Source organism: Nipponia nippon, unplaced genomic scaffold (genome assembly GCF_047370975.1).
Source record: "Nipponia nippon isolate SJK-2023a ecotype South Korea unplaced genomic scaffold, ASM4737097v1 scaffold_7, whole genome shotgun sequence".
NCBI classification, from domain to species: Eukaryota; Metazoa; Chordata; class Aves; order Pelecaniformes; family Threskiornithidae; genus Nipponia; species Nipponia nippon.
Window position 1 is genome coordinate 20,486,321 of NW_028262391.1, and position 25,465 is coordinate 20,511,785.

At 36.5% G+C, this 25,465-nt stretch overlaps 1 protein-coding gene across 1 annotated transcript in view; it reads left to right on the plus strand.

Annotated features, from left to right (window-relative positions):
• CUL3 (cullin 3) overlaps positions 1–25,465 on the plus strand; it is a 59,587-nt gene that overhangs the window by 21,776 nt on the left and 12,346 nt on the right. The window contains exons 3-10 of the mRNA XM_087739489.1: positions 5,789–5,902; positions 13,130–13,290; positions 14,545–14,659; positions 16,014–16,242; positions 17,871–18,016; positions 20,977–21,153; positions 22,227–22,397; positions 23,874–23,981. Coding sequence (XP_087595615.1) covers positions 5,789–5,902; positions 13,130–13,290; positions 14,545–14,659; positions 16,014–16,242; positions 17,871–18,016; positions 20,977–21,153; positions 22,227–22,397; positions 23,874–23,981 — 1,221 coding nt within the window. The remainder of the gene's footprint in view (positions 1–5,788; positions 5,903–13,129; positions 13,291–14,544; positions 14,660–16,013; positions 16,243–17,870; positions 18,017–20,976; positions 21,154–22,226; positions 22,398–23,873; positions 23,982–25,465) is intronic.

Sequence of the window (25,465 nt, forward strand, 5' to 3'; positions counted from 1 at the left end):
AAGAGCAGAAGATCCTGTGAATTTGTACTGTCACTGCACTGGCTGAGAGGGTCGCACAGATACCAGTGTAGAGAAATGTCTTTCTGACACTTAATGCTATTTTATCTGATGCTTAAAAAAAAAAAAAAATTTCCAATGATCTAGTATTCTGATCTTTAACATGATTAATCAAATTCTATCTATGTGCATGGGTAACATAAAAATAGATGACCAAAAGTTTTTCAAATAAAAAGGCTAACTACTGAGTTTTAGTAGTTAAATGCTGTAAAGTTCAAAAGGCTAAATTGTTCAGATGTCTGATGATGTCCTAATAAATTAAATAATCCCAGGAAAAGATTAAGAAAAAGAAAATATGACTTCTGTCAAAAAGCTCTGAACAATAAAGAAAATTTCTGTAGGCTTAAAGCTATTCCTTGTCCTTTTTGGTGGTTTGCTTAAGGATGTTATGTTGAGGCAGTTATAGATGGAAGTATGGAAAAAATAGTGCATTGTTTATTAAGAATAGGATCAGTTCTGTAATGGCATCTTATGATTGTGCCATTAGTACTTGTTGTAAGATGCATAAAAAGAAGTTTTTATTTAACCTCACAGTTTATGTAACAGAAATTTTAGAGGAATCGTGTACTTTCAGTGTTTCTTTCCAAGAGCAGTTCTCTGTTAAATGTTAAGTAGCTAATTAACAATAAGTGCTCTCATCACAGGTCTTTGTAAACTTCTATTCAGAGAGTCAATGGTGGATGCTAGAGTTTAGAAGACGGGGATTTTGCCGACTGAAATGTTTTTAATGAAATCTGTTTACTTTTATCAAAATGAAAATGTGCAGAAATGACTAGATTTTAGTAAAGGACTACACTCAGTTCAGAGAGTGCTTCTGAGGAGCCAAACCCAACTTTTGAATTGCCAGAATCCTGGAAACAGAATTGGCATTTGCTGTCCACATCTGCTGGTTATCTTTCTACAAAAAGTTACATTCCTGTAGTATCCCAGTCATGCTGGCTAAGTAAGAACAGATGAAGAGATGAGGTAGAAGCAATGTATTTGTTCGGATGTCTTTACAAATAGTTTTCAAGCTTGGAAAGCGAAAGTTGTTCTTTTCGGTGTGACACAGTTAAGAGCTATATCTATGCTTTATGCTTATTTAATTGCTAGATGAAAGTTGTGCATACTCAGCATTTTTATGAGAAAGAAACCAAACACTTTAAAGAAGAAAATTATTTAACTTCTCAACAAGAAAACATAATACCATGTACTGTCTTTACAGCCTGTTTAATTGTAAATAAAACGATAGGTGCAAACATGATCAATACAAGATACAAGCACACAAGCAAATTACTTTAAAGCGTGCTTGGTTTTGAACTTGCAGACCCTAATGGCTTGTAGTTACAGTCACCAGGTCCTGGCTGCTTGGTGGAGGCAGTAGTAAGCCAGGTAGCTTACTCTACACAATTGACAGGAGTCAGCTGTCTTGAACTGCCTCGCTTTTACGAGGACATGCTAAAACTTGTCTTTGCTTGTGTATTGACATCATTATTAAAGTATAGTACATGTAAAATTGAATTTAAAAATACTGTTGAATAAACAAAGTACGGAAACCTTTCATCTTAAGTCAGGCATTTAATTCTTGTGCATCTGGTACTTCATTGATTTCTTCCTTTCTTGTCCTTTGGCAATCTTGAAGCTTGATGTGGATGCTCTTCCTTTACACTTCTCAAGTCTAGTCTGTTACTTCTTCACACAAATGTTGTAAAAGTGTTTTTAAAAAACACACAATGCTTAGTTTGCAGCTCTCTAAACCAGTTGATGATAAGCAACATCACTTGCGTTAGAGTAAAAAAATCTTGAAGTTAAAAAGTTTGCAGGATAATATTTTTAAAGTTCCCTTCGTTTTTATGAACACTTCATAGTCTAGTGAAATCTAAACCCATGACATGCAACATATCATATACATTCTGTAAATTGTGTGTGTGTGACAAAGAAATTGATTGATTTGTTGGCCAAGCCCAAGTTTTGTTGGTTTTTTTCTGTGCAGTTTACGTCAGAGATTGAGATGTAAAAGACTGTCCTCAACTTAAATAGGCTGAAACGTGCTGCTTTGGGGAGATACTAGAGCAAAAGGAAGAGATGCTTGGGATATTGTCATGTCCTATAAGATTTCTTGATCTTACCACACTTCGCAGTTACTGTCTGCTGGCATGCCAGAATGCCTTACGACATGGTGGTGGTCTTTGCTGATACAACTGGTGCAGTTTGGTAGCGACAGTGCATGCTGTTTCAGAATAATAATAAAGGCAGGCACGCAAGAAAGCCTTTGGTAAAGGGGGCACAGAGCCTGTCATTGTGGCAGTGTTGTTAGGTGTAGAAGGAATTGTATGGGGTGAAGGAAGCATGTCTATTTCGGGGCTTATAAAGGTATGTCTAGGATGCTTGGCAAGCTTTAAAATTTGCTATCGTGGTGCTGCAGAGAGAAGGGGAGAGAGAAGATAGGAGTCTCCTACAGGGAGTTTGAAATAATTTCCATAACATCTATGAAATAGCGAGGAATGACATGAGGAGTCGTGTAGGAGACAAATTAATAAGTGAGCATTAGGGTGTACTGTAAGCCTGACTGACAGTGTATGAAGTGTTATCTGCCTTTATCTTTCCGTAATGATATTTTGAGATGATCTTGTGCAAGTCTGCACTTATGTGGAGGGCAAAAGGATGTGAGGGAATTGCCAGAAAGTAAATGCAATTCAATTCAAAATCATCAATATTCTTCACTGTTTTTTTTTTTCTTTCGGCAAAAGGAGAGCAGCTGCAGGGGTGAACAGACATTTCTGGTAAAGTCATAGTTAATCGGTTAACTTAGTTGGAACTCTAAGATTTTAGAATGCTATCTTTTGGACTACTTGGACTTCTATAGAAGATGAAGAAGCGCCGTAATAGAAGTTCTGCGACCTTGAGGCCTTAGGTCAGAAAGTGCTGTTCTATACTGCTGCTCCCCACAGAAGGTTCTGGCTGTCCTTACAGTAGTGGAAATTACATAACTAAACTATTCGTGCTGCTGCATCAGGCCAGGCACTGTAAGAGAGAAAATACTAGGCCGTAAGTCTGCTTTGTGTACACTTAATAGAGAGTTATTGAAAGGTATTGAAAGCTTATGCCAACAAACTGTTCTTAAGAGATTGGCGGGGGAGGATGCTATATTTCCTTAAGAGCTATATCCAGTATAAAATACACTTGAGCCTGAAGTTATATACAAGATTTCATCCTTGCAAGTATAAGAAGACCTTACATAGATTATGAAGCTGCTAATTTATTTTTGAGACTGTATATGGACAGTCCTAATGGAGCTGGATATCCCTGCCAATTTATTGCATAAATGCAGATTGTCATACAAATCACTACAAGCTCAGCTAATTGAAAGTAAGATTCTGCTGATAAAAATCTTTGAGGTTGAAATTTTCTTAAGGCTTTGGAAGAGCAGCAGCTGTGTTTCTGAAGGGCTTCCTTCTCTATAGAAGAGCATGGATATCCAGGTTTTTTTTTACTATAAGTCACTTATTCTACCAAAGTGGTTCGGCTCTGTGCCTTTGCATGGCTAGGATGTTTTGTGCATTATAGTAGTTTTCCTGTACTATTGTTGTATTCGTGGCCCATACAAGGAATGTGTTTAATGCTTATTAACTAGACAGCTGTTGTAAGGAATAAGTTGGTTGGCTTTTGTAACGACTAAAAGGACAGCTTCCCAAACCTGTCAGCAGCTTAAAGTAAACATAGGAGAATGTCATTGAGAAGCTTCACAGAGAGACTCTTAAGTAGTTTTGTTGTACAGCACCTACTCCTGGATTTAAAACACATTTCCAGAAAGCCACATGTCATACCGTATGGAGCAGCGGTGGCACAGATCTGAGCGTTCCCATGTCTGCTTAGAAGCAAGTCGTCATTGCTACCTGGTGGCAAGCACCCCCTTTTGCTACCAGTTGGTATGTGATTTGGCACTGGCTGATCTGGTAGGACTATTGTGATGGCTGTGTGTAATCAAAAGGCACACTGCCTCTGTGTTGTTAAAAAAAAAAAAAAAAAAATCTTTGATCCTTGAATAGTTTTGTGATGGCCTCATACACTTGGGTAAAATCAATCAATCCCTACCCTCGTTATCTGTGCTTGTAAACTAATCATGCTTTTAGTTTTGCTTTGGGAAATTTTACTAGTGTGGGTGATCTACCAAATAATAGTTCCAATGTTTTTCCATATTTACTAAAGAAGTGAAAGCAACCATGTCATGTTTGTTTCCTTGTTCTGGGAGATTCTGCATACTCTTTTCAAGTACGGCTAGTGAAGTTTTTAATGAATATTTACATTTTGGCTAAAAACTACATAGATTGGATGACAACAGGGCACATTTAGGAGACCAAAGGGTAAATGATGATCACTGTCAGAAAGAATGAGGCAGCTAAGCAGTGCTGGTTGTGGCTTATTACTGCCTCTTGTGTTTTCCAAAAGCAAGGAGGAGAGGCCTCGCTCAGGTCAAGGGAGTAGGTGTTTGAAGATTTCGGAAAGCTTTCAGCAACCTACAGGCATACCTATATTACCTAGATTCAATAACAAGGTGAATATTATGGGGATAAGATTCCACAGCTTCTTGAGAAGAGACCACTGTGTTCATACGGTGTGCCATGCTATGTTGCTGGTTTTCTCATCTAAGTCTATGGAGTATATGTAGCAGTGTAGCAGACTGAATTTTTTGTTACGCTGGTTTTGCCTAGTAACTTCATAAAACTTAAATAACAGAATGAAGGCTGTCACGTGCTTGCATCTGATGTTGGTGCAGCGTGTGGCTGCTTGTCATATGTTTTGTTTTCCTGTTTGAATTCTTTATACTGAAATTTACACTATCACAAGTATAAATGCAAATCTACAAATGTAAATACATTCTGTTTGGTTACAACAGAGGGCAGAATGTATTGTGCATGTTATGTCAAAAGTCAGTTCACACATTTTGTTAACTCTGGAAATAATTTTTTCACAAGTCCTCAGGTTTCTCTTTTACATGTGTTTAAAGCTTGAGCACTGTAGTATATGCCTACTGCATGAAAATCAAAATATTAAACTGGATGTTCTTTTTTATTAGTAGGGAGTAGTAGTGTCAAAAAGAAATAACGCTTGAAGTTGGTGGGAGAGATGAATCAACTAGCAAATACATTCATAAAAACAAGAATAACTTTCTTTTGTTTTCTGGAGTCTTGTTGTTGGCGATTATGGACTATTAGTATAAGAGTCTGGTCTTTACCAAGTGATTGTTCCCTTTCAGAACTGTCGTTTGCTGTAACTTTATGCTATTTCAGCATATCTTTCTAAATGTCATCATGGCCAATTTTCCACCTGTACTTGTTCCTGTTTGTAACATTTACCAGTACTACCCAATATTCTGAAATTACTTGTGATAGTAAAGTTAACATTAGTTGAAACACTATAACATAGGAGAGTAAACCTTTGAGGAGTTGTAAAAAAACATTTTTAACATTTGAGATTTCAGGTATACCTTTGAAATTTAATATCCATCTTTATTTTGTTGCTCTGTTTTTAGCCTGATTTTTCTTACTACTGTGTGAATTCTTATTTTTCCACAGAAGTGAAATACAAGGTAGGGATGGTCAGCACCCAGAAAAAGCAAGAACTTGTTTGTAACATTCAAGTTCCTAGAGGGGCAAGAATTTTTTTTTTTGAAGCACAGCTTGTTAAGATTTAAATGATGCAGGAGAAACTGACCTGGGTTTATGACAATATATTATTTTTTTTGCTTCAGGTGAGAGAAGATGTGTTAAACTCCTTGAATAACAACTTCCTACAAACACTAAACCAAGCATGGAATGATCATCAAACAGCGATGGTGATGATTAGAGATATTCTGATGTATATGGTGGGTATTCTGCCTTTTCACACATTTAAATTGATGCAGTAAATTGTCTTTTGACAAATGTAAACAACTGAGCTGGAGGGGTAAAAAGCAAGGCGTGTTCACGCATCTTCTTCCTAAGACTACTGTCTGTCCCTTGTTTTGAATTTCCTGTGTGCATGAAAGATTATTACAGGTGTGTGACAAATTATAATTGGATTCTTCTTTCAGGTTATCTCATTATCATTTGAAAAATGCATCTGAAAAATGGTTGAATTTTGCAATTCTTAAAAAATAAGCTAGTCAGACCCATTCTGGCAGGTTATAGATGTTATTTGCATGTTTTAGTTCACATAATGGTGGTTTCCTACTTGGGAAAGCATAATGGTGTAAAGCCTCCTCAGACTTCCAATGTAGTAGTTGTTCTTTAAGCTTAGGGGTTTGAAAAGGATAACTTTGCTTAGGTACAGTCTGTGTCCTTGAATGTTAAATTCCAGTTGAATCCTTTGCTGTTCATATAGAGCTTGGGTACAAGATTATGTAGTGTACATAGATGAGAATTTGATCTTTGGTTGCATGGTTGTAATTTTAAAAGAAAAAATAAAAAAGGCATTCCTTACCTGATAGCTAAAGGAAAAGGCCTTTCTTTAAGAGAAAGGGCCTTACGTGTTTGTGTCTGGATTGTGTTATGCTTTAGGTAGTTGGTATGTGTTTAAATTCCCAGAATGGTGGGCAAGCTCTGAGGATGCAGGAGAGTGTATTTTTGCATAGCTCTAGCCAAAGGCTTTAACTTCAGAAGGAAAAGAAATATGTGTTGAGATACTGTGGGTTTTTTATGTAAAATCTTTTTTTTTTTTCCAAAATACCATACTGAAGATAGTACTTTATGCAGTATTAGTAAAGGACAAATAATGGTAGAGCTTTTTTTTTTTATGTCAAAAAATATGATCAACTGAGATTGTACTCTATCTGCTGAACAACTGGAGTTAAGATCTTATCTAGTAGCTGTTAAAGATCTCATCCTATGAAATTGAACCTGTTTGTATTAGCTGTGAAGAAATCCTACTTGGTTAATAAGCTCCTAAAAGTTAAAGAATTTGGAGTCATTATTGTAGCTATATAGCTTCTTCTTTTTTTTTTTTTTTTTAAATGGATTTACTGGCTTTCATGTTCTGGGTTTTGTGTGGTGTTTCTGGGTTTTTTGTTTTGGTTTTTTGGGGTTTTCTTGTGGTTGTTTTTTTTTTGTGGTTTGGGTTTTATTTTCTTGTTGGTTTTTTTTTTTTTTCCTTTTTTTTTTACATTAGGAAAAGACCACATATCTAAAGATAGAGGGCTGGATAAAATGCCGTCAGTGACACTTAATGATCTGAGTATCTTATCTTGCCAAAAGGAAGATTGAGAAATTGTTTTGAAGGTGTACTATCTTTGCTATGAGAAATCCCGGAATCTCTAATCTGTTTGTGAAGGACAAATACAAATCAACTGCTGCTAGCTGCATCTGGGCAAATTCAAGAATAGTTAACAATTAGAATAATCTACCAAAGCTAGTGGTGAATTTTCAGAAATGTTAGAAGATGGAATCCAGAGCTTTCTAGGGAAGTAGCTGTTGTGTTTTAGTCAAATATTGTGTATTATTTCAGTACAGGAGGTGCTGGATGCTCCAAGGTGCATAGGTGGTCAGAGAGGATAATGCAATGTTATCTGCTGCTCTTGAATTTGATAAATCTTTGCTCCCTCAGTGTCAGGGAAAGCTGTTTTATCAGCTGTTCCTGTTTTAGTGTATTGACCAGTATATTTAGGACCAAGAAGTCCCCTCTTTGAGGAAGGGTCACATGCTTCAGTTAGCACTTTTGAGGAGGAGATGAGAGCTGTTTCTTAAGTAATTTTTGTGCTCAGGAGAGCAATGTCTTGACATCTGTTTGAAGCTTGCGAGTGCTGTTAGAACAAACAGCCAGCCTTCTCTTTTCCCCCAAAACTTCATAAGATGGAGACCTGCAGCATTCCTACACGTGCAAATTGGGCTTCATTGTTGTATTTTAGATTCGGAACAGAATAGTAAACAAATAAATTTTAATACCTCTGGAATATATAGGGTTTTTTATGTGCTGTTTGACAGTTACTAGTTATTTCAAGTGGATGTTCAGTTGAGTGGATATCCACTTGCTTAATTATTTGCCTCCCATAGGCTTTTTTCCTTGTACCAAAATAAGACCCAAAGAAACAGAAAAGACACACCTACAATAAAGTATTTTTATAGTATACATATAATACATCAGTAAACATAGTAATACAGTAAAATATAGTAAACATGTAATAAATTTTTCTTTCAAAATGGTTTTATAAACTTCTCCAACTTCAGGAGCGCTGATGTCTCTGTTAAACATCTGTAATGTAACATGGTGTCTAGGATTATAAATTTAATCTTCTATTAGATAGAACTGTCTAATGCAAAGAGCTGATAAAATGGGCAGACTCCCTCCTTTTCTTTGACTTGGAGGGGCATAAGACAAATTGTCTAGAAAATACATGCTTTGATTACAAATTGAAGCATAAGCTGTGATTTAAAGTGGGACTAGTCTCAAAGATCAGCAGTTTCACCTTTGTTACTGGGGTGTCCTGTTCATTAAAACATAATTCTGTTCATTGGAAAGAGACTAAGAGCAGGAAACTTCTAGCCTTAAGTATGTGTTCATTGAAAAAGCTTGAAAAAGCTGCTAGTACCACAGAATTATAAAGTGGAGGAACATCTGTCAAAGATGAGACCTGACTGCTCTTCAAAGAAACAATTTTAAAGAACTTTATGAAATAAGGAGTGATTTGTTCTTCTTTTATGCCATTGAGTCTGAATGAAATGTGATTTTATAGTGATATGCTTATGGCAGAAGTTGTTTATACCTTTTTATTCAAGCACAGCTAATATAATTTACATAAAAAATATTTTATCTTAATAAAAAAACAAACACTGTATAAACTCAGTCACCAGGCATTGTTAATTGATATGATTGTATTCCAGCAAGAGAAGTATATGCAATTATAATATGTTATAAATAAAGGATAACCCAATCCTTCTCCTCTTATTTTGTAGGCCATCCCAATTACTTACCCATCAGTTTCAGGAAATGTACCTATTGGTACCCAACAAGCCAAAGTCTGACGTCAGTGAAAGTAAAACATTTAACATCCTCTTGAATTCTGATCTTACTCTCTTAAATTCTTACTTCAGCCTAGTGATTGTACATCTTAAACTAAACCATATCTGTTTTAATGCCATCTTTCTTTTCCAGCTTATTTTCACTCCCATGTGATGTAAGTCCAAACAAACACCTCTCTAACCCATCTTAAATCTCTCTCCTCTGTTTAATTTTGCCACTTCTAAAATAAAAGTTAATTCAATAGGATCTTTATTTTAGAAACGTATATATTTTGTATAATGAGGTTTGTGCATTGTTATGATGCTTAACGATGAGGTTACTGGCTGTTTGAGGTTTGTGGCAGGGTTTCATTTTATGTGCAGAACCTCTTCCACAAGGCGCTCTGTAAAGTTTACCTCATAGTTGTATTATCACATCTCTTGTGTCGTGGTACTGTCTGATAAAAGTCTGCTTGATTTCAGGTCTGTTTTGTAATGTAGGTCTAGTGCAAGGTTTTGCAACCTGGAATTGCACAATAAAGGCAAATGTAACTTTCTTGAGATATTCCAGTTTCCACAACTGAATTTCAAGTTTACATAGTTGCACTGTGTTTTGTAGATATGTGCACTAGCTCTCCTCCTTTTATTTTACATGTTTAGGCTACAGTAATCAGTGCCAGAATAGATGCGGTACATTCATGGCACTGTCTGCAGCAAGCAGTGAAATCATGTCCTAAGTAGCGTCTTCACTAAGTCAAGTCATGTACCAAGACATGTTCAAGTAGTGAAGTAACGTACTGCGTTTGGGCATATCTGAAATTCAGTCTTGCTTATGGCTGCAGTGTAGGTAAGCATACCTACAATAGTTTTTATTTAGTTGCTGTATGTAACAGTAGCAGTGGAGGTGCAGTTGCTTGGTCTTTTCTTCAAGCTACATGAGCATGAGTATTCTTGGAACATCTTATGGAAACTGGGCTAAACTGGATTCTGTGGTGTCCCTTCTTCACTACCTGTTAAATTTAAAGCAATTTCAGGTATGCAAACGCAGCAGTCACACCCCTGGCTGCGTTATAGGCATATGGGTAGTGCCAGTTAAACGCTGCCAGACATGAACAATTACTCCTGCAAATACAGCTGTGTATTTTGCAGAGGGCAGAGCATTCCTTTCTCATCTGTGCAGTGCACAAAGCCGCTGTCTTGATTTAGGCCAGCACTGACAGGTCGGCTATGTGAGTTTTGACCTCGGGGCATATGACTGTCATTGTTCGTGGCTTACACACAAGGTAGCAGGGAGAAGTGGTGTTTTTATTTTCAGAACTAGGATCAAAGACACTTGCTATATATATATATATATATATATGTACACAAAACAGTGTCTGAAGGCTACATCATCCAGGTAGTGCATCCATGCAGAGATGGGCAAAATGTGACTGGTGATACTTTACAGTTGGTAAGTTACTTTAGTTGAGATCAGAATTATTGTGCAGTGTAAGCAGCATTGTAGTTTGTGAATAATTGTTGGCTGAAACTCCACCCTTGTCTCCTGAGAGTTACTCTTACCTTTTAAGCACCTGCTGCTTCTCCCCGTGGGAAGTGATTGCTGTTCAGTAGCATGTAACCTTGTCAGTCAAACCTGTTCCCAAACGGGGCTTCCTGTCTCCAAGATTATTCTTTTTAGGTTGGGAGAGTTTCCAGTAGACAGTAGAAGTGATCTGTTACCGAGGGTAAGCAAATCAGGAGTATCAGAAACATTGCTGCTGCTACTCTAATTTGGGTATTGTAGAGTGGTCTGGCTTACTAAAAAGGCATTGCTGTTACATTGAGAAGAGTTTCTGCTGCAGTTACTCTTTCATTTCATAATGGCAGTGTTTAGCACTGCCACACAGAAACTGTGCAGATGAGTCATGACCATGGCTTTAATCCATTTTGATACCCTGCTGCCTGTGCTTCAGAGGCCTGAATATTCTTTGGAAATAATACATATTTCTTTTCTCCTCAAGTTATATAGTATATTAGACATTACTTTTTAATTTTCTCTTTCATCTCTTTGAAAGTGTATTTTAAGCTTGTCTTACTTTAGAATCACTTTTGCTTATGTTCTTGATGCAAGCATGCAAATAAGGGAGTGAAATGAATAACCCTCCTTCTAAATAACAGAAAAAAATAGAGTAAATATTTCAAAGATTTAGACCACCATGTGTTCCTAAACGGACTTCATGAGACCAATTAGTAAACTTGTCGGTTTGCGGCAGAACTGAGCTTGCTTCATGAGCCACAGAGTAGGCATACCTGACCTGTTCCCATTTTGTTTTTTCACTTAATTTAAGTGCTGCCTGTCTGAAGGGAGTGAGTGGGAAATCATTCCTGAATTGTGGAACCTGGTGTTTCGCTTTCCTCTGGTCATCAAGTGGCAATCTGGCATATAATTAGTATATGAGTAATTTTGCCATGTAAATTCAGCTGCTGAAATATTAAAGGGTGTGGTGTCTGTTCCTTCTGATTTCTTCTAATTGTGGAATTTATGTAAACTTGTAATTTTGTAATCTTTTTTTCTGTAGTCTGAAGCATGATTTCTTTAAAAAATTGCTACATTTTCTAGGTGTTTGAGTAACTTTACACTTCAATTCTGAGTGTGGTAAAGCACTTAAGATAATTGCTGGAACCAGTGGAGAAGCTAATCTTTATACTCAATTTCAAACATTGACCTTCATCCTCCATATAGTGGATTAGTGGGTCTTTTTTTTTTTTTGTTATAGCTATGTAAATTCTCAGTAAACCTTATCACAATCAAACTCATGAGTGCGTACAAAATTATTAACTTTTTATAATAATATCACCCTGAGGCTTAAATGGTAGTGAAGTATTTTTAGTAATCACCCAAACTGTTACATTAGAGAAATGGATTATGCCCTGACAGAAATGAAGGGGGGGAAAAAATCATTGCTTATCTCAAAAATAGTTTGTAAAAACTCACAATTTTTCTATTTTTACTGTTGTTTTAAATGGTCTGGTCTTATCTGGTACAGCGCTATTGGATATTAAGTGAATACAGTCATTTTTTGTCTGCTAGTAACTTTAGTAGTCTTTCTTTTCTAGAGAGTTGGTAAGTTGGGAGAGAGGAGTAGAAAAGGGGAGACAACATTTTGAAGCATTTCTGCAGGTAGCAGTAAGAAACTCAGTGTGTCTGCTCAGCAGTGTCTCAGTCAACTTTGTATGGTGGTGTTTGAGCTACACGGCCTTGCAATACTGTTCTGGGGATCAGCCTCGATTTGTAAACATAGGTAGTATAGGGCTAGTGGATAGGTGAGGAGCTTGATTCTTCCTATAGATTGAGATTATGTATGGAGATAAACTTTAAACCCACATTGAAACATAATTATTCTTTCTTCTCTCCCCCTTCTTTTTTTTTTTTTGAGGAGTGTGTGTATGTGTGCGATTTTAATGAAACATAACAAGATTTCAAGATACTTGCTCAAGTTGAGTGAAAGTGATGTGTTGGTTTTTTTTTTTGTGGGGTCCAACAGAAGTCCTTATGTATAATTTTGCAGTACCAATCCATAAATGTTTTGATTGTAACTATTCTCATTTTGGCTTTACTTTTTTCTTCTGTTCATCTAATGATGTTATTTCAGGAAATTTCACTGAATGTTGAGGGGGAGCTGTCTGCCTAAAAGGATTGATAGGAAGATGCGTGGGAGATTGGGAAAAATGAATTAATTTTTCTTAAAGACCAAAAAGGGGTTGATGGGAGGGAGTTTGAGTAGATAAGTAAAACCTCTTTCAGATGGTGCCATGAATTTTATCAGTATTTGGAGATTCCTCTGCCCCCAAACTAAAAAGAGCTAAAAAGTGGCAAGGCTGTAGTTTTGTTCTGGCATGCTTTAGTCATAATTGCTGAGCTTACGCTCTTAAGCAAAGTAGACTCTCTATGTAAATGAAGTTTTGGAAAATGGGACTGATTTTGAATTTTCAAGGTATTCATAATTTCTTTTCATGAAGAAAGGAGAGAAGATTCATTTGATTATTTCTGTACAGTGCAAGTATGACCAATCTCTTGCAATTTTGAATAGCATGGGTGTACTGAATTTAAAATTTCATTCCTATGTATGCCTTCATTGTAGGACCGTGTGTATGTGCAACAAAATAACGTGGAAAATGTCTACAATTTGGGCTTGATTATTTTTCGAGATCAAGTTGTACGCTATGGCTGTATTAGGGATCACCTGCGGCAAACTCTGCTGGATATGATTGCAAGAGAAAGGAAAGGAGAAGTTGTAGACAGGTAAGATGTTTGTAAGTGACTGTCTTTTGTTGTAAATAATACCTGTCAATTTTTAAGAGTGAATCAAGAACATACAGAAATAAATCATTACTTAAGGCTGCATTTCTGATCACAAGTAAAATTTCTTCATAATCTGGAATAACATGTTTCTTTGTATGTTAAGGTTTAGCATAACGGTAGATGGGGAAGCTCATTAATATATTTTTTTGAATATTTGTCTTGTATTTTTTATTAAAACTTTTGTTAAATTTCTCCATTACTGCCTTGTACCAGAGTATTTGGTTATAAAGCGGAGTTTAGACAGTTCCCTGCCTCTTGTTAGCCTGTATTTCCTTTGTACTGAGAGGCTGGTTAGTTTTCTTGTACCTGGTTTGTTTGGGTTTTTTTTCTTCAATTTTTGAAGCTTTCTTTTTGGTCCATCTGTGTCTTGGTAGTTCAGTTGCATGTTTAAATCTGTTCCTCCTGTTCTCTGGCCAGTTTAGTAGATGTGGAGTTTTATGCCACACACTGCAGATACTGCAGCTGAAGTAACTTCAAATTTGCAAGTTTTCTTGTGCTTCTCCAGTGTCAGAGCAGCTGTTGGGTGTGGAGATATGTAAACTCCGTGCTACTTTGGCTGCAGTTCTGTGATTGAGATTGCCCAACACGCAATTTATGAAGAGAAAAATATTCCCTGGCAACAGCTGTGTATTGTCCCCTACTGCCAGAGAGTGGAATTTTTTCCTGGATGCAGTTCTTTTGTTTTCACATTTTATTGATGTGTTTCTATGTCTAACCAAATGCTTAACTTGCCGATAGATTTTCATTTTGTGTTGTTTTTATTTTTAAAAAAAAAAAAAAGCAACAAACTTCGCACAGCAACTTCTATCTGTGCAGTTGTTTTGAATTGCTGAATTCCAACCTACATGTGCAGTTTTCAGTTTTCTTTGAAGTAGTATTTTTGGTTATTTCCTTGTATGTGGAAATATATTCTTAATAGTTTTCCAAGTTAATAGAACTTAAGACCTGCTTCCCTATCGTTGTATTTAAAATATTTAATAAACATTGTCAGCTCCTTAGTTTAGAACAGAAACAAAAAATCTTGCTCCTGTAATCTTCTTGAAAACCTGTCATGTACCAAACAGATTTAGGATGGACTTTCTATTACTATATTTTATTTTAGTTGATATTATGTTCTGAGTTGTTATTCTGCTGTGTACTCTGTCTTACAAGCATGTAGATTTCTCAAGTTGTTAACAACTTACTTTTTGGCAGAGGCGCAATAAGAAATGCTTGCCAGATGTTAATGATTCTAGGTCTTGAAGGAAGGTCAGTCTATGAAGAAGACTTTGAGGCTCCGTTTTTGGAGATGTCTGCAGAATTTTTTCAGGTACAGCAATGTTGTAATATCATATTTGGAATGCTGTTATAACTGCTTGGAATTGTGAGAATTGGTGGTACTTGAAGTAATTGCTACTTATTTGATGAGTATGTCCATCCCGTTAAATAAGAAAAAAATGTTACTAACTTTGCAGAAGAAGTAACACAAATTTTACAGAATTACCGTAATTTGAATGTAGTTTTGAAATATGGGTGCTGATAGCATGTATCATTATGTAATCGTTATGCTAATCTTGTGCCTGCTTTGGGCTATTTCATGCAACTTAGTCTATCCCTGCGTTGCAGCCACAGTCTTTTTGAAATACCAGTAGCATGAAAGGTTCAAAGTGTTTCAGGCTGGGAATGGAGAGGGGAGACTACTTGTCAAACTGCCTTTGAGTAAGCTTTGTTTCCTTCATAGTTTCTACATTCGTGAGTTATATTTTGTAATAAAATGGAACTGAGTCAAGGAATTAAGTGTATCCAAGTGGCTCTCCAGTTGTTGACCAACCACTGAATAACACATTTTAAATATTTCCTAAGGTTTTTTATGAGATAGTTTCAGGAAAGAAGCCAGTTGAATGGTTGTTGAGTGTAATCATGCTCCTCTATTGTTGGAAATGGATAGAAATTGTAAAACAGGTTAAAAGATACCTAGATAAGCTAATTTGTCAGTCTCCGAATTCTTGTGCAGGATCGACTGTCTGTCATACCCTCTGATCTCCAAACTTCTTTGAAAATCAGAAGCATATGTTGCACAGCCTTTTAAAAGTCATTGTATTCTGTTTTTCATTGGTGCTACATAAAATTAAGAAAAATAATTATGTTTATTTAAGTTTTATTTCTTAGCTCTGCCTTAAAAAAAAAAAAATCTTTCCTCCAAAAGACTGTGCTGACCAGTATGGATAAAAAGAGTTTGACATGAAATCATGTGCTCAGCATTGTCACTAATGAGAATAATGAGAACTGTTGATCCTCACAACTCATAAATATGCCATAAACTGGTATTTTGAAAGGAATCTTTGCCTCTTCCCTCTTCCCATCCTTCTGTTTTCTTTGGACCTGTGGCTAAAACTCTATAATTGGTAACTGGAAACTAGATTGGCTTAGGTTGTTTTAGTATGAAAAATACCACGTTCATATTGCATGTACTCCCTTATGTATGTAACACAATTAGTGTAATAGAACCTTTATTTTGTGTTAAGCATGTATGTAAATCTAGGGGGTATAATGATCTCATTTGCTGGACATGCTGGGTGTGATTTGAACTTGCTTATCAATGCTGATCTGAAATAACCAGTACATTTCCTTTTTCCCCTTTAAAAAAAAAACAAGTCTAAAGTATTAATTTGTGTTAATCACAGATGGAAAGTCAGAAATTTTTAGCTGAAAACAGTGCTTCTGTATATATAAAGAAAGTAGAAGCTAGAATTAATGAAGAAATAGAACGGGTGATGCATTGTCTGGATAAATCAACAGAAGAACCAATTGTGAAAGTTGTTGAGAGGGAGCTTATTTCCAAGCATATGAAAACTATAGTGGAAATGGAGAACTCTGGGCTAGTTCATATGCTGAAAAATGGGAAGACGGAAGGTAAGACTGCATCATGTGGGAGACAGAAATGCTTATGATACTGCTTATTGTTTGTAAACATAGGATAAGTGGAGCTTAAAGTTTGTGTTCCTGTATAATTGTAAAAACACTTTGGTGGCTCTGTTTTGCAAACATCTGAGAATATTACTTCAGAGACTTTTAGAGGTCTTTTAAAACAGAGCCCATATGCATAACTTGTTTCTATTTAGTACCAGACACAGGTACTTTTTTGGTAAACCAAGTATCTCTTAAGAAAAGTACAAATCTCTTGTGGTGGTCTTTGCTACCTGTTTTCCATGAGCCATTTTATTACTTTCATTGCTCTAGTATGTACCTGTCAAAATGCATTGAAGTGTTTTGGCCCACAGGCAGTTATTTAAAAAGCGCTAGCATAAATGACTTATTTAATAGAAGTATTGCAGGACCAATTCTTGGGGAGAGGGCTTTGTTGCAGAAAGAAAATTGGCAGTTTTTAAAGGATAAGAAGCAGCTTATTGAAGTGGTTGAAAAAGAAGGGCTTGGCTTAATTTGATTTTCCGTGATAGAAGTTAATGTGGGACAGAATGACTGAATAAAAGTTACTATGGAAAGAGATAGAACATAAGTTTCTAAAGCAGCATAATGAAGACAGTGATTGTAGTACCTATATTTAGAAATTGGTGCTCACGCTAAAGCTGTGCGAATGGGGAACACACTGCTTAGATTAATGGCCTTTGTTCATTAAAGCAGCTTCACAATTACTAGGTGATAGTCAGAGTGACAAAGTTAGTAAATTTCTTAGCTGTAAGAAAAGAGAATTACTGTATTGAAAAGGAAAGTTATGACACTGTACTTAACCTTTTTTCTTTAACATCCAGTTAAGATAGCCTTCAGGCTGAGGGTACAATGATATTGAAGGGTATTTATAAGATACAGGAATTAGTTTAACTCTCGTAGGCCTTGGTTTGATTTAGTTAAATAGCAGAGAGGAAATACTTACCGCATTGTGAAAATAAGATTTCACATAAGCGTACAAGGATGGATTGCTCTTTTGGAAAGCCGTATTTAAGCTAAGCCACTTCTCATGATTTTAGATGGATGAAACAAGGTAGTATAAAATTATATGGCTGACTTTAAGACAAATATGAATTAAACTCCAATTTTTACTAGTTTTTGGGTTTAGTACACAAACAAGCATCTCATTAGTGTTGTCCTATTTGCTTTAACTTAGATTTTTTTCTTATAACTTTTAATACAGTATTTGATTTTTGGGATGATGATCTTGGAAGCTACATTCTTAAATACCACTGGAAAACATAACCTTACTGAAGCTTTAAGTGCACTATCCTTTAGCACAAGCATCCACTTTTGCTGGCCTAGGGATCAGCAATAGCAGGTTCCATGCTATAGACAACCTAGAATAATTGAATACAACCTTTGTTTTTAATTTTGTGGCTGCTGTGGTAAGCCTGTTGTCAGGGGTAAAGGAAAGGGGACATCAGAAGATTCCAGTGCCTGAGCTGTTACAGGATGTTTTTTGTGACACAAGTGGCTTAACTTTCACTGTTGTCTTTTGCTATGAAATGAATGAATTACAGAAGTATAACAGACAGAGGGTGTCCTGCATAATGTGTCATTCTTGTTTCCAGACCTTGCTTGCATGTACAAGTTGTTTAGTCGTGTGCCAAATGGTCTGAAGACAATGTGCGAGTGCATGAGCTCATACCTGAGAGAGCAAGGCAAAGCACTAGTTTCTGAAGAGGGAGAAGGAAAGAATCCAGTTGACTACATTCAGGTAGTTAAATATTTTAACTTTTTTTTCTTCCATCTTTCCCACGTTTGCCAGAGTAGCAGTTAACTACGTGATTGATAACGTAAACCTTAATATTGATTCAGAAGGGATTATTATTTATAAGCTGCGTTTATAATTTTGTTTAAAATGTATATTTTCTGAATTTTCTGACATGTTTAGGATTCTTCTTTTACCTAAGTTCCTTGGAAAGTACATGCTTGGGTTTTGTGCTCTTGGTAGCTGCTTTTATTAAACAACATATTCAGGCTAATTATGTAACTGCTGGGAACTTTTTGGATTATCCTAAATGATATTTGCCTCCAGAGTGAGTTGTATGTCTGCTGGCAAATAGCTTTATAGAGTCTGTTTTGTTTAATTTTATGTAATGTTAGCTGTCAATGTTTATTGAGGCAAAAATCATATGACAGTATTTCATGACGATATACTATGACTGAGAGGTGAATGTGTTACATATCATAACAACTTGCTTCATTCTCAGTCTCCCTGAGAAACAGAGCACTTGTGCATGTTAGAAGACACAAGTGTTCTTTCTTGTTCTCCATCTCTCACTAAGAAGTGATGTGTACCATTAATTTATCAAGATCACAAAATATACTTCAGGAGGGTTTGTCATCTTTTCTCTCCCATTGTCTCTGAGAAGATGGCTTTAAATTTGCACATAAAATCTTTAGAGTTCATTGAACTTTAAGGAAATGTTTTTATAGCTGGAAGATGGTTTATACTTAATGTGAAAATGTGTATTCATTAAACGTTAAGTTGTTTTTCTAAACCTGTAGTTGAAGTCCTTGGGTCTGGTCTTTGAGAAGCATTTAATGCTGGATGTCTATTGTCATCTCTGCTGTTTTGTTTGAAATCAATAACTTTGCTAAAACTGGTTACTATTATAAGAAGCCATTTGAGTATAAACACATTTTTGTTTGGACTGTTGATTTTTCTGGCAATGCTGAAGCAAACTTCTTACCAGTCTTGGACAAGAATCACCTCTCCAAGGATTATTAAAAAGAAGAGAGAATGCCCTTTGAAATATATTAGGTTTAATGATTAAGGGCTGTTATGTTTTTTGTGGTGGTATGATTTAAAAAAAAAAAAAAAAAAAAAAGAAAAGGCAAGTGATGTGGAAAATAAGTGTCTGGATTACTTTGAAGTAATTTTTACCCCTTTTAAATCCTGCTGGACCTAAAAGCGTATCATAAAAAATTTAACTGACAGAGTTAAAAAACCTAATTATAAAGATGCTATCGATATTTCCTGCTCCAAAGGCGAAATATTATAATGAAGCTGAAGAAGACTTACAGCCATACTGCACGTGCTTTGGCAGAGCTCATCCTCAGCCCATTAGTATGTACCCCTGCCATCTCGTGAAGATGACCTAGGGAAGGGACTGATATTTGATTACTGCTAAACCCCCAAACAGGTTTGTCCTCCACTTCCATTGACATGATGGAAGAACAGAAAAATGCCTGTGAATTGAGAAACTACCTCACTCTTCTCATCTCAGCCATGTTCATCTGAATCTTTCAAGGACTTAAATAGCAGTAAGAAGACAGACAAGGAAGCTACATTATACCATCAAGAAAAAAACTTCATCATAGTCCAGCACTGCTTCTGCAACATGACATCACCAAACCCTGAGCATAATTGGTGAGATGATTGCAAAAGCATTGCCAGGGGATTAGATTTGAAACTACTTAAAATAATTTGAAGGGATGTTGAATTGCTGTTGTAATTTCAGGTACTAACAGTTTCTCCTGTTTAATACCAGGTTGTTCAGATGGTGTACTCCTGGAGAGGAGGCATAAGCTAACCTTGGTAAACAGAGAGATAGTGGGATTTACTTTGAATTTAAAATTTCTAATACGCATTAATTAGCCTGTCTAAAGACCATTCCTTTAAGTGAGATGGTGAGTTCCTAAGCAACATTACTACTTCCTTGAATAATTCTTGAATGGCTTCTTTAAGTAACCACATATAAATAATTTCTTAAGAAACCAAGGACTTAAAGATCATTTAACCTGAACAGTTTGTGGGCAGTAGTTATCCATAATAAATTTAACTCTCAAGTGAAATTTTTTCCCTTCCCCCTGCCCCCGAATGCTGTGTTAGTTATGTCTAAACCCAGTGTGTATCATATATACTTAGCAAGGTGCTCAGGTGATTTTAAGATGCTTCCTCGTTCTGCACCCAGTTGTTTTAACTCCATGTGAAGAAGGTGCAAACCCTAAAAATGATGTCAAGAATCTAACGGTTCAGCTCAGAGGAAGTGGTTCAATTCAGGCCTGTGAAATTCACACTGTGATAACTGGAGAGCTATTGCTTGTTTCTAACTTTCATATGTTCGCAGTGACTCTTAAAGATCAGTAAGAAACATGCAACTAAATAATGCAAAACGTGTCCCTGGATTGAAATCAGAGGGCAAAAAAACCTAATAAGATTAGGCCTGTTCTTGCAGTGCGTTTTCTTCTCGAACTTGCTTAGTAGCTCTAGGGATGCAGTTAATGGGTGCTTGGCCTCATCTTTCCCGTATCCTGTATTTATGATAGTGACTTTGTCAACGTTATTTAAAATAGAAGAGGCTTAAGAAGCAGAACAAATGCCTCCCTCAAGTTGTGGATTTAAAAATACGGTAAATCATCCTGTTTAACACGGGTTATTAAAAACTTTCTTAATCTTTGAGTAGCCTGTTCTAGCAAACTGCACCAGTATTTGACACCAATGTTTTAGCCAGTTCATCTGAAAATTGCTTCCATAAGAGATTTATGGCAGCTATAGGTATTTAAAAATGGAAATGAAATTTCAGATACTTTCTAACAATCCCGAACATAGAGAGCTTTGCAGAATCTCTGACTGTAGATGTGGTCTTCACTACAACTTCATTTGTTATTACTGTTTCACAGCTTGCAACTTCAAATCAATGAAAATGTTAATACTTTTTTTTTTTTAAGGGTTTACTGGATTTGAAGAGTAGGTTTGACCGCTTTCTTCAGGAATCTTTCAATAATGATCGACTTTTCAAACAGACTATTGCGGGTGACTTTGAGTACTTCCTCAACCTCAACTCTAGGTCTCCAGAGTACCTCTCATTATTTATTGACGATAAGCTGAAAAAAGGAGTCAAGGGAGTAAGTATAAATTAAATTAAAAGATCATTCTCTTTGTTAACTTGGATCAGATTAAACTAAGCTACTTTTCCAAGAATGATTTTTATATTAAGATAAATGGCAGTACTACCTTAAAAAAAAAAGTATATGTAACACATCTGAGCTCATAACACTTTAGATCTAAACTTATAGAAATATAAGGCACAAGGAGATCTCAAGATGTTGTCCCCCATCTCTGAAGCAGTATACCTGGTTACTTCTGGCAGATACCTCTTCAAAAAACAGAATTAGGTTGTAGTGGATTCTGCAGCTCCCTTCCTTTGAAACCTTAAGTATCAATTCCTTAAATATCTTTAAAGTTTGGCAGTTATTCTCAATATCTAATAATTTCTTTTGAATATTAAGTCACTTGAATAGAGGAAACAGTTTGCTTCTTTTTACTGCTTTTGCATAATGGAGGACTATTACCACATCTGTCTCTTCTAGCTTAAATACGACTGTTTCCCTCAGTCTTACCTCATAGCTTCTTTCATGAAATGTTTTGAGGTACAGCACCTGGAACTGGACAGGACGGTTCAGCTGAGGCTTCAGTGGCTCTGAATAAAGCTGAATATTATTGCATGCACCTTATGCTTTGGGAATCAAATAGTAAATTCTATTTATTTATAAAATAAGTAACCATTTTATTTGTTGTGGCATAGGCAGGCTTTGCAAAACAGGTCTTAACATTTAAAAGCTGTCATTCCAAACTAACTTTTCATATTCCTAATACTGGTTTCTGTTCGTGCTTTTTTTAAAATACTTATAATAAAAGTTCCTGGATAAGTTTTTATTTACCAGACATTCTACCTATCCATCGTCTCCCTTCTCCCTCACAATTGCTTTTCCTTCCATTTTAGATCCATTTCTTTCACCGCTCTATTGAGTTTGTGCACTCTTCTTTTGGCTCTGTTGTTCACATGTTGGAGCGGTTTTGTTGGCTGCTTTATAGGCTACTGGTAGACCATATGCTTGCTGTGAATTACTTGAAGTATTTAGGTTGTATAAGACACTTGTACTGGAAGGTTAAAACCAGCGAATTATTTCTTTTACAGCTAACAGAGCAAGAAGTAGAAACTATATTGGATAAGGCAATGGTTTTATTTAGGTTTATGCAAGAGAAAGATGTTTTTGAACGCTATTACAAGCAGCACTTGGCAAGAAGACTTCTCACGAATAAGAGTGTTTCAGATGACTCTGAGAAAAATATGATATCTAAATTAAAGGTAAGACAGTATCTGTACTTTTTACTTCATTTTTTTCATAAAAATGGTTTCTTCTGTTTTTACATAAGGGATATATAGATAACATACATCTTGATTGCTGTTAAATACAGATTTGATTTTTAAAGCCTCCATAGAAAATACAAAAGGCTTTCCTGAATGATTTTGTGGAACTAAAAGGAAGGAAGTAATGGAAAGCACTGTGATGAGAGAGCAATCTAGAAAACAAAACTACACCCCCCCCCCAATTTGTTAAGACTTTCCATATAAGAGGACAACTCCTGTTACCTAGTGACTGGATTTGAAGACAGGACTCTGTTTTATCCTAGATTTTCTGTTATTCACAGTAGAATTTTTTATTGCATGCATTGTTGTTTTTTAGTTGCCTCCATTTACAGACTGGTGATAATGCTCAATTCCTTTTTGATTAAGTAGTTTGAGATTGGAAAAAAAAAATTCATATTAGTGTCTGCAAACACATTTTCCATAGTTGGTTCTGTTTACTGATTAAATAGGCGAAGAGATGAAGAAGAAAGTAAGGCCTAAAGGCGAACAGTCCTTGAAGCAAGTTCTAATGCAGCATCTTCCTAAGTGGCATGATAAATGGCTAGGGAACTTCCAAACCAGAGCGATTTGATCCTAAAATCAAACTTTACTGATTGTCATTTTTGACCTTCATATTCTATCAGTGAGCGAAGCCTGTTTGCATCAGATTTCTCCAAATTACCAGTATTAATGACAAATTATCAGTATTAATTACTTCCCAATTACCTCTCCACTGCTTCTAGCTTGGTGATTTAGAAGACACAGGGCATACATTTGCGAGGTGAATCAGTGGACCAGAACTGCTCTCTTTTCTCATGTCTTTGAACAGTGATGAGGATGCTGAAGCTGACATGCTTGCCTCTACCATATATGTCAAAGTATGTGTTAGAAATAGGCACAAAGTCCTGTATGTGCAACTGAAATGCATGTGTTTGTGCACATGTATCTATCAATGCGTATGTCCCTGATTCCCAAAAGGTCTAGTAATCTCACTTGGTAGTCTGCAGTAAGCTTTAAAATTATACACTCTTAGGACAACAGGGCTTTTTTCTGATACAAATAAGGATTTTTATTTCTCTTTACAGTATCATGCTAAAAAGCAGGTGAAAGTGTGTGCCTTGGTCTGATAAGCTTTCACAGATATTTTTTTTTTTCCTTTTTAAGATGAGATAGGAAGCTAAAAAGAAACCAAAAATACAATAATGGAGAAAAGAGAAAGAAAGAAAGTTTTGATATGTGTAGGGTTAAGACCCTTATATGAAAAATGAAACTTTTTTTAAGTTCTGAAGGTAATGCAAATGGGAATCCCTGTAACCAAATGTACAGAAATACCATTTTTTATGAGATTTAGAAAGTAACTCTTAGTCTTGCAGTTCACATATCAGAAGCTCTGTTTTCATAGTGCTGGCACAACAAGTTATTTGTCTATTTTAGACTGAATGTGGATGTCAGTTCACGTCTAAACTGGAAGGAATGTTCAGGGACATGAGCATCTCAAACACAACGATGGATGAGTTCAGGCAACATCTACAGGCGACTGGGGTAAGAGTGTGGGGGTCTGTGTGCTTGTCCTTTTACTTCAGTACAAACCCTAAACCTTTATCAGTGCTCGTGGTTTTTAATTTGTTAGTATACGCGTGTGGAAAGAAGGATGTTGTCAGCATCCTCAAATTGTATTTCTTGTACTGCGTTTCTCACCTTATAAACTTTGTTAGTATTTCCCGAAACACAAAAGTCAGTTCGAAGCCTGATCCTCAGCCTGAGCAGCGCCAGGTTCATTCCATGAAATCCGGTTTCAACCCCTATTGTGTCCGCATCCTTCCGCACGGGCTCTGCGGCCGGCGCCCAGGTGCGGACCCGCTGCCGAGGGGAGCCGAGCGCGGCGCAGCCCCGCGGCCCTTCCCGCCTGCGGCCGCCAGGGGGCGGGCGGCGGCCGCCTTCCCCGCCCAGCTGCGCCCGCCGCGCCCGCCGCCCTGCCCCGCTCTGCCGCTCCAGCTGTGCCGCCCCTCGCTGCCCAGCTGTGCCCGCGCGCCTGGGGCCGGCTGCCCGCCCGCAGGTGCGTTTCAGAAACGCCGTGTCACCAGCACAGTCTAACCTTTCTCATTCTTTAAAGGTAATCTTTGTTGTGACCCATATTTTATGCTAACAACAAGAAAAATATTGAATGCTGCAGGTATTTGACAAACATACCAGCTCGTATTTAACTTCCCTGACACAGTTAATACCTTTATTAAAAGCAGAAGTACCATTTTATTCCAGTTGCCAAATATGGACTTAACTGTTCAATCAAGAAGTGTTACACTTTGTTGTAAAAGGGGGCCTCTGGGATATTGCAGAATGGAAAGATCGCTTCTATTTTGAGATATCAGTTTACTTGCTCTAAACAGTTTTTTTTTCTATACTGATACTCAGTAGCACTTAATAATATATAATAAACAGCTAAGTAGTTCTGTGTCTGCAGGTAAGTCAGTCTGTATATCAAGCATGTTTGAATCAGTTTCAGAAATCTGAATGCCAGGAATATGTTCACAGATGTATTCTGTCCAATGTCCCTGGTTGCGGACAGGATCAAAGATCTGAAATCTCTGCTGTCTTGAAGCAGTCAGCTGAAACCTTCCTCATCAGCGTACTGTGGATCATCATGAGTGAAAGAATGGGATGTTCTCAAAGTAGTTTCAGAAAAGGTTATAGAGGCACATATGCATAGATATAAAGGTGTTTGTGGACAGGCAGCTTTACTACTGCTTTTTTTTCTCTAGAGTCTAATCATGTTTTCCTTCTAGAATGCTTGAAATATTAATTTCAACAACAATTTGATAGAGCATTCCCATTTTTTAGGTAGCATGCAGGACTTGTACATGGGGGTTTTTTGATGTTAGAGATTCATGTACTTTACGTGACAGTTTTAAGTGAGTTAATAAATGATGTTTCTATCTTCTTTTTAGTTATGTACAGCTAATAAGATGAATTTAAAATGTTAACAGTTACTCTGCTAGGCTTTATTATAAACTTCATTTTTTTTTCTT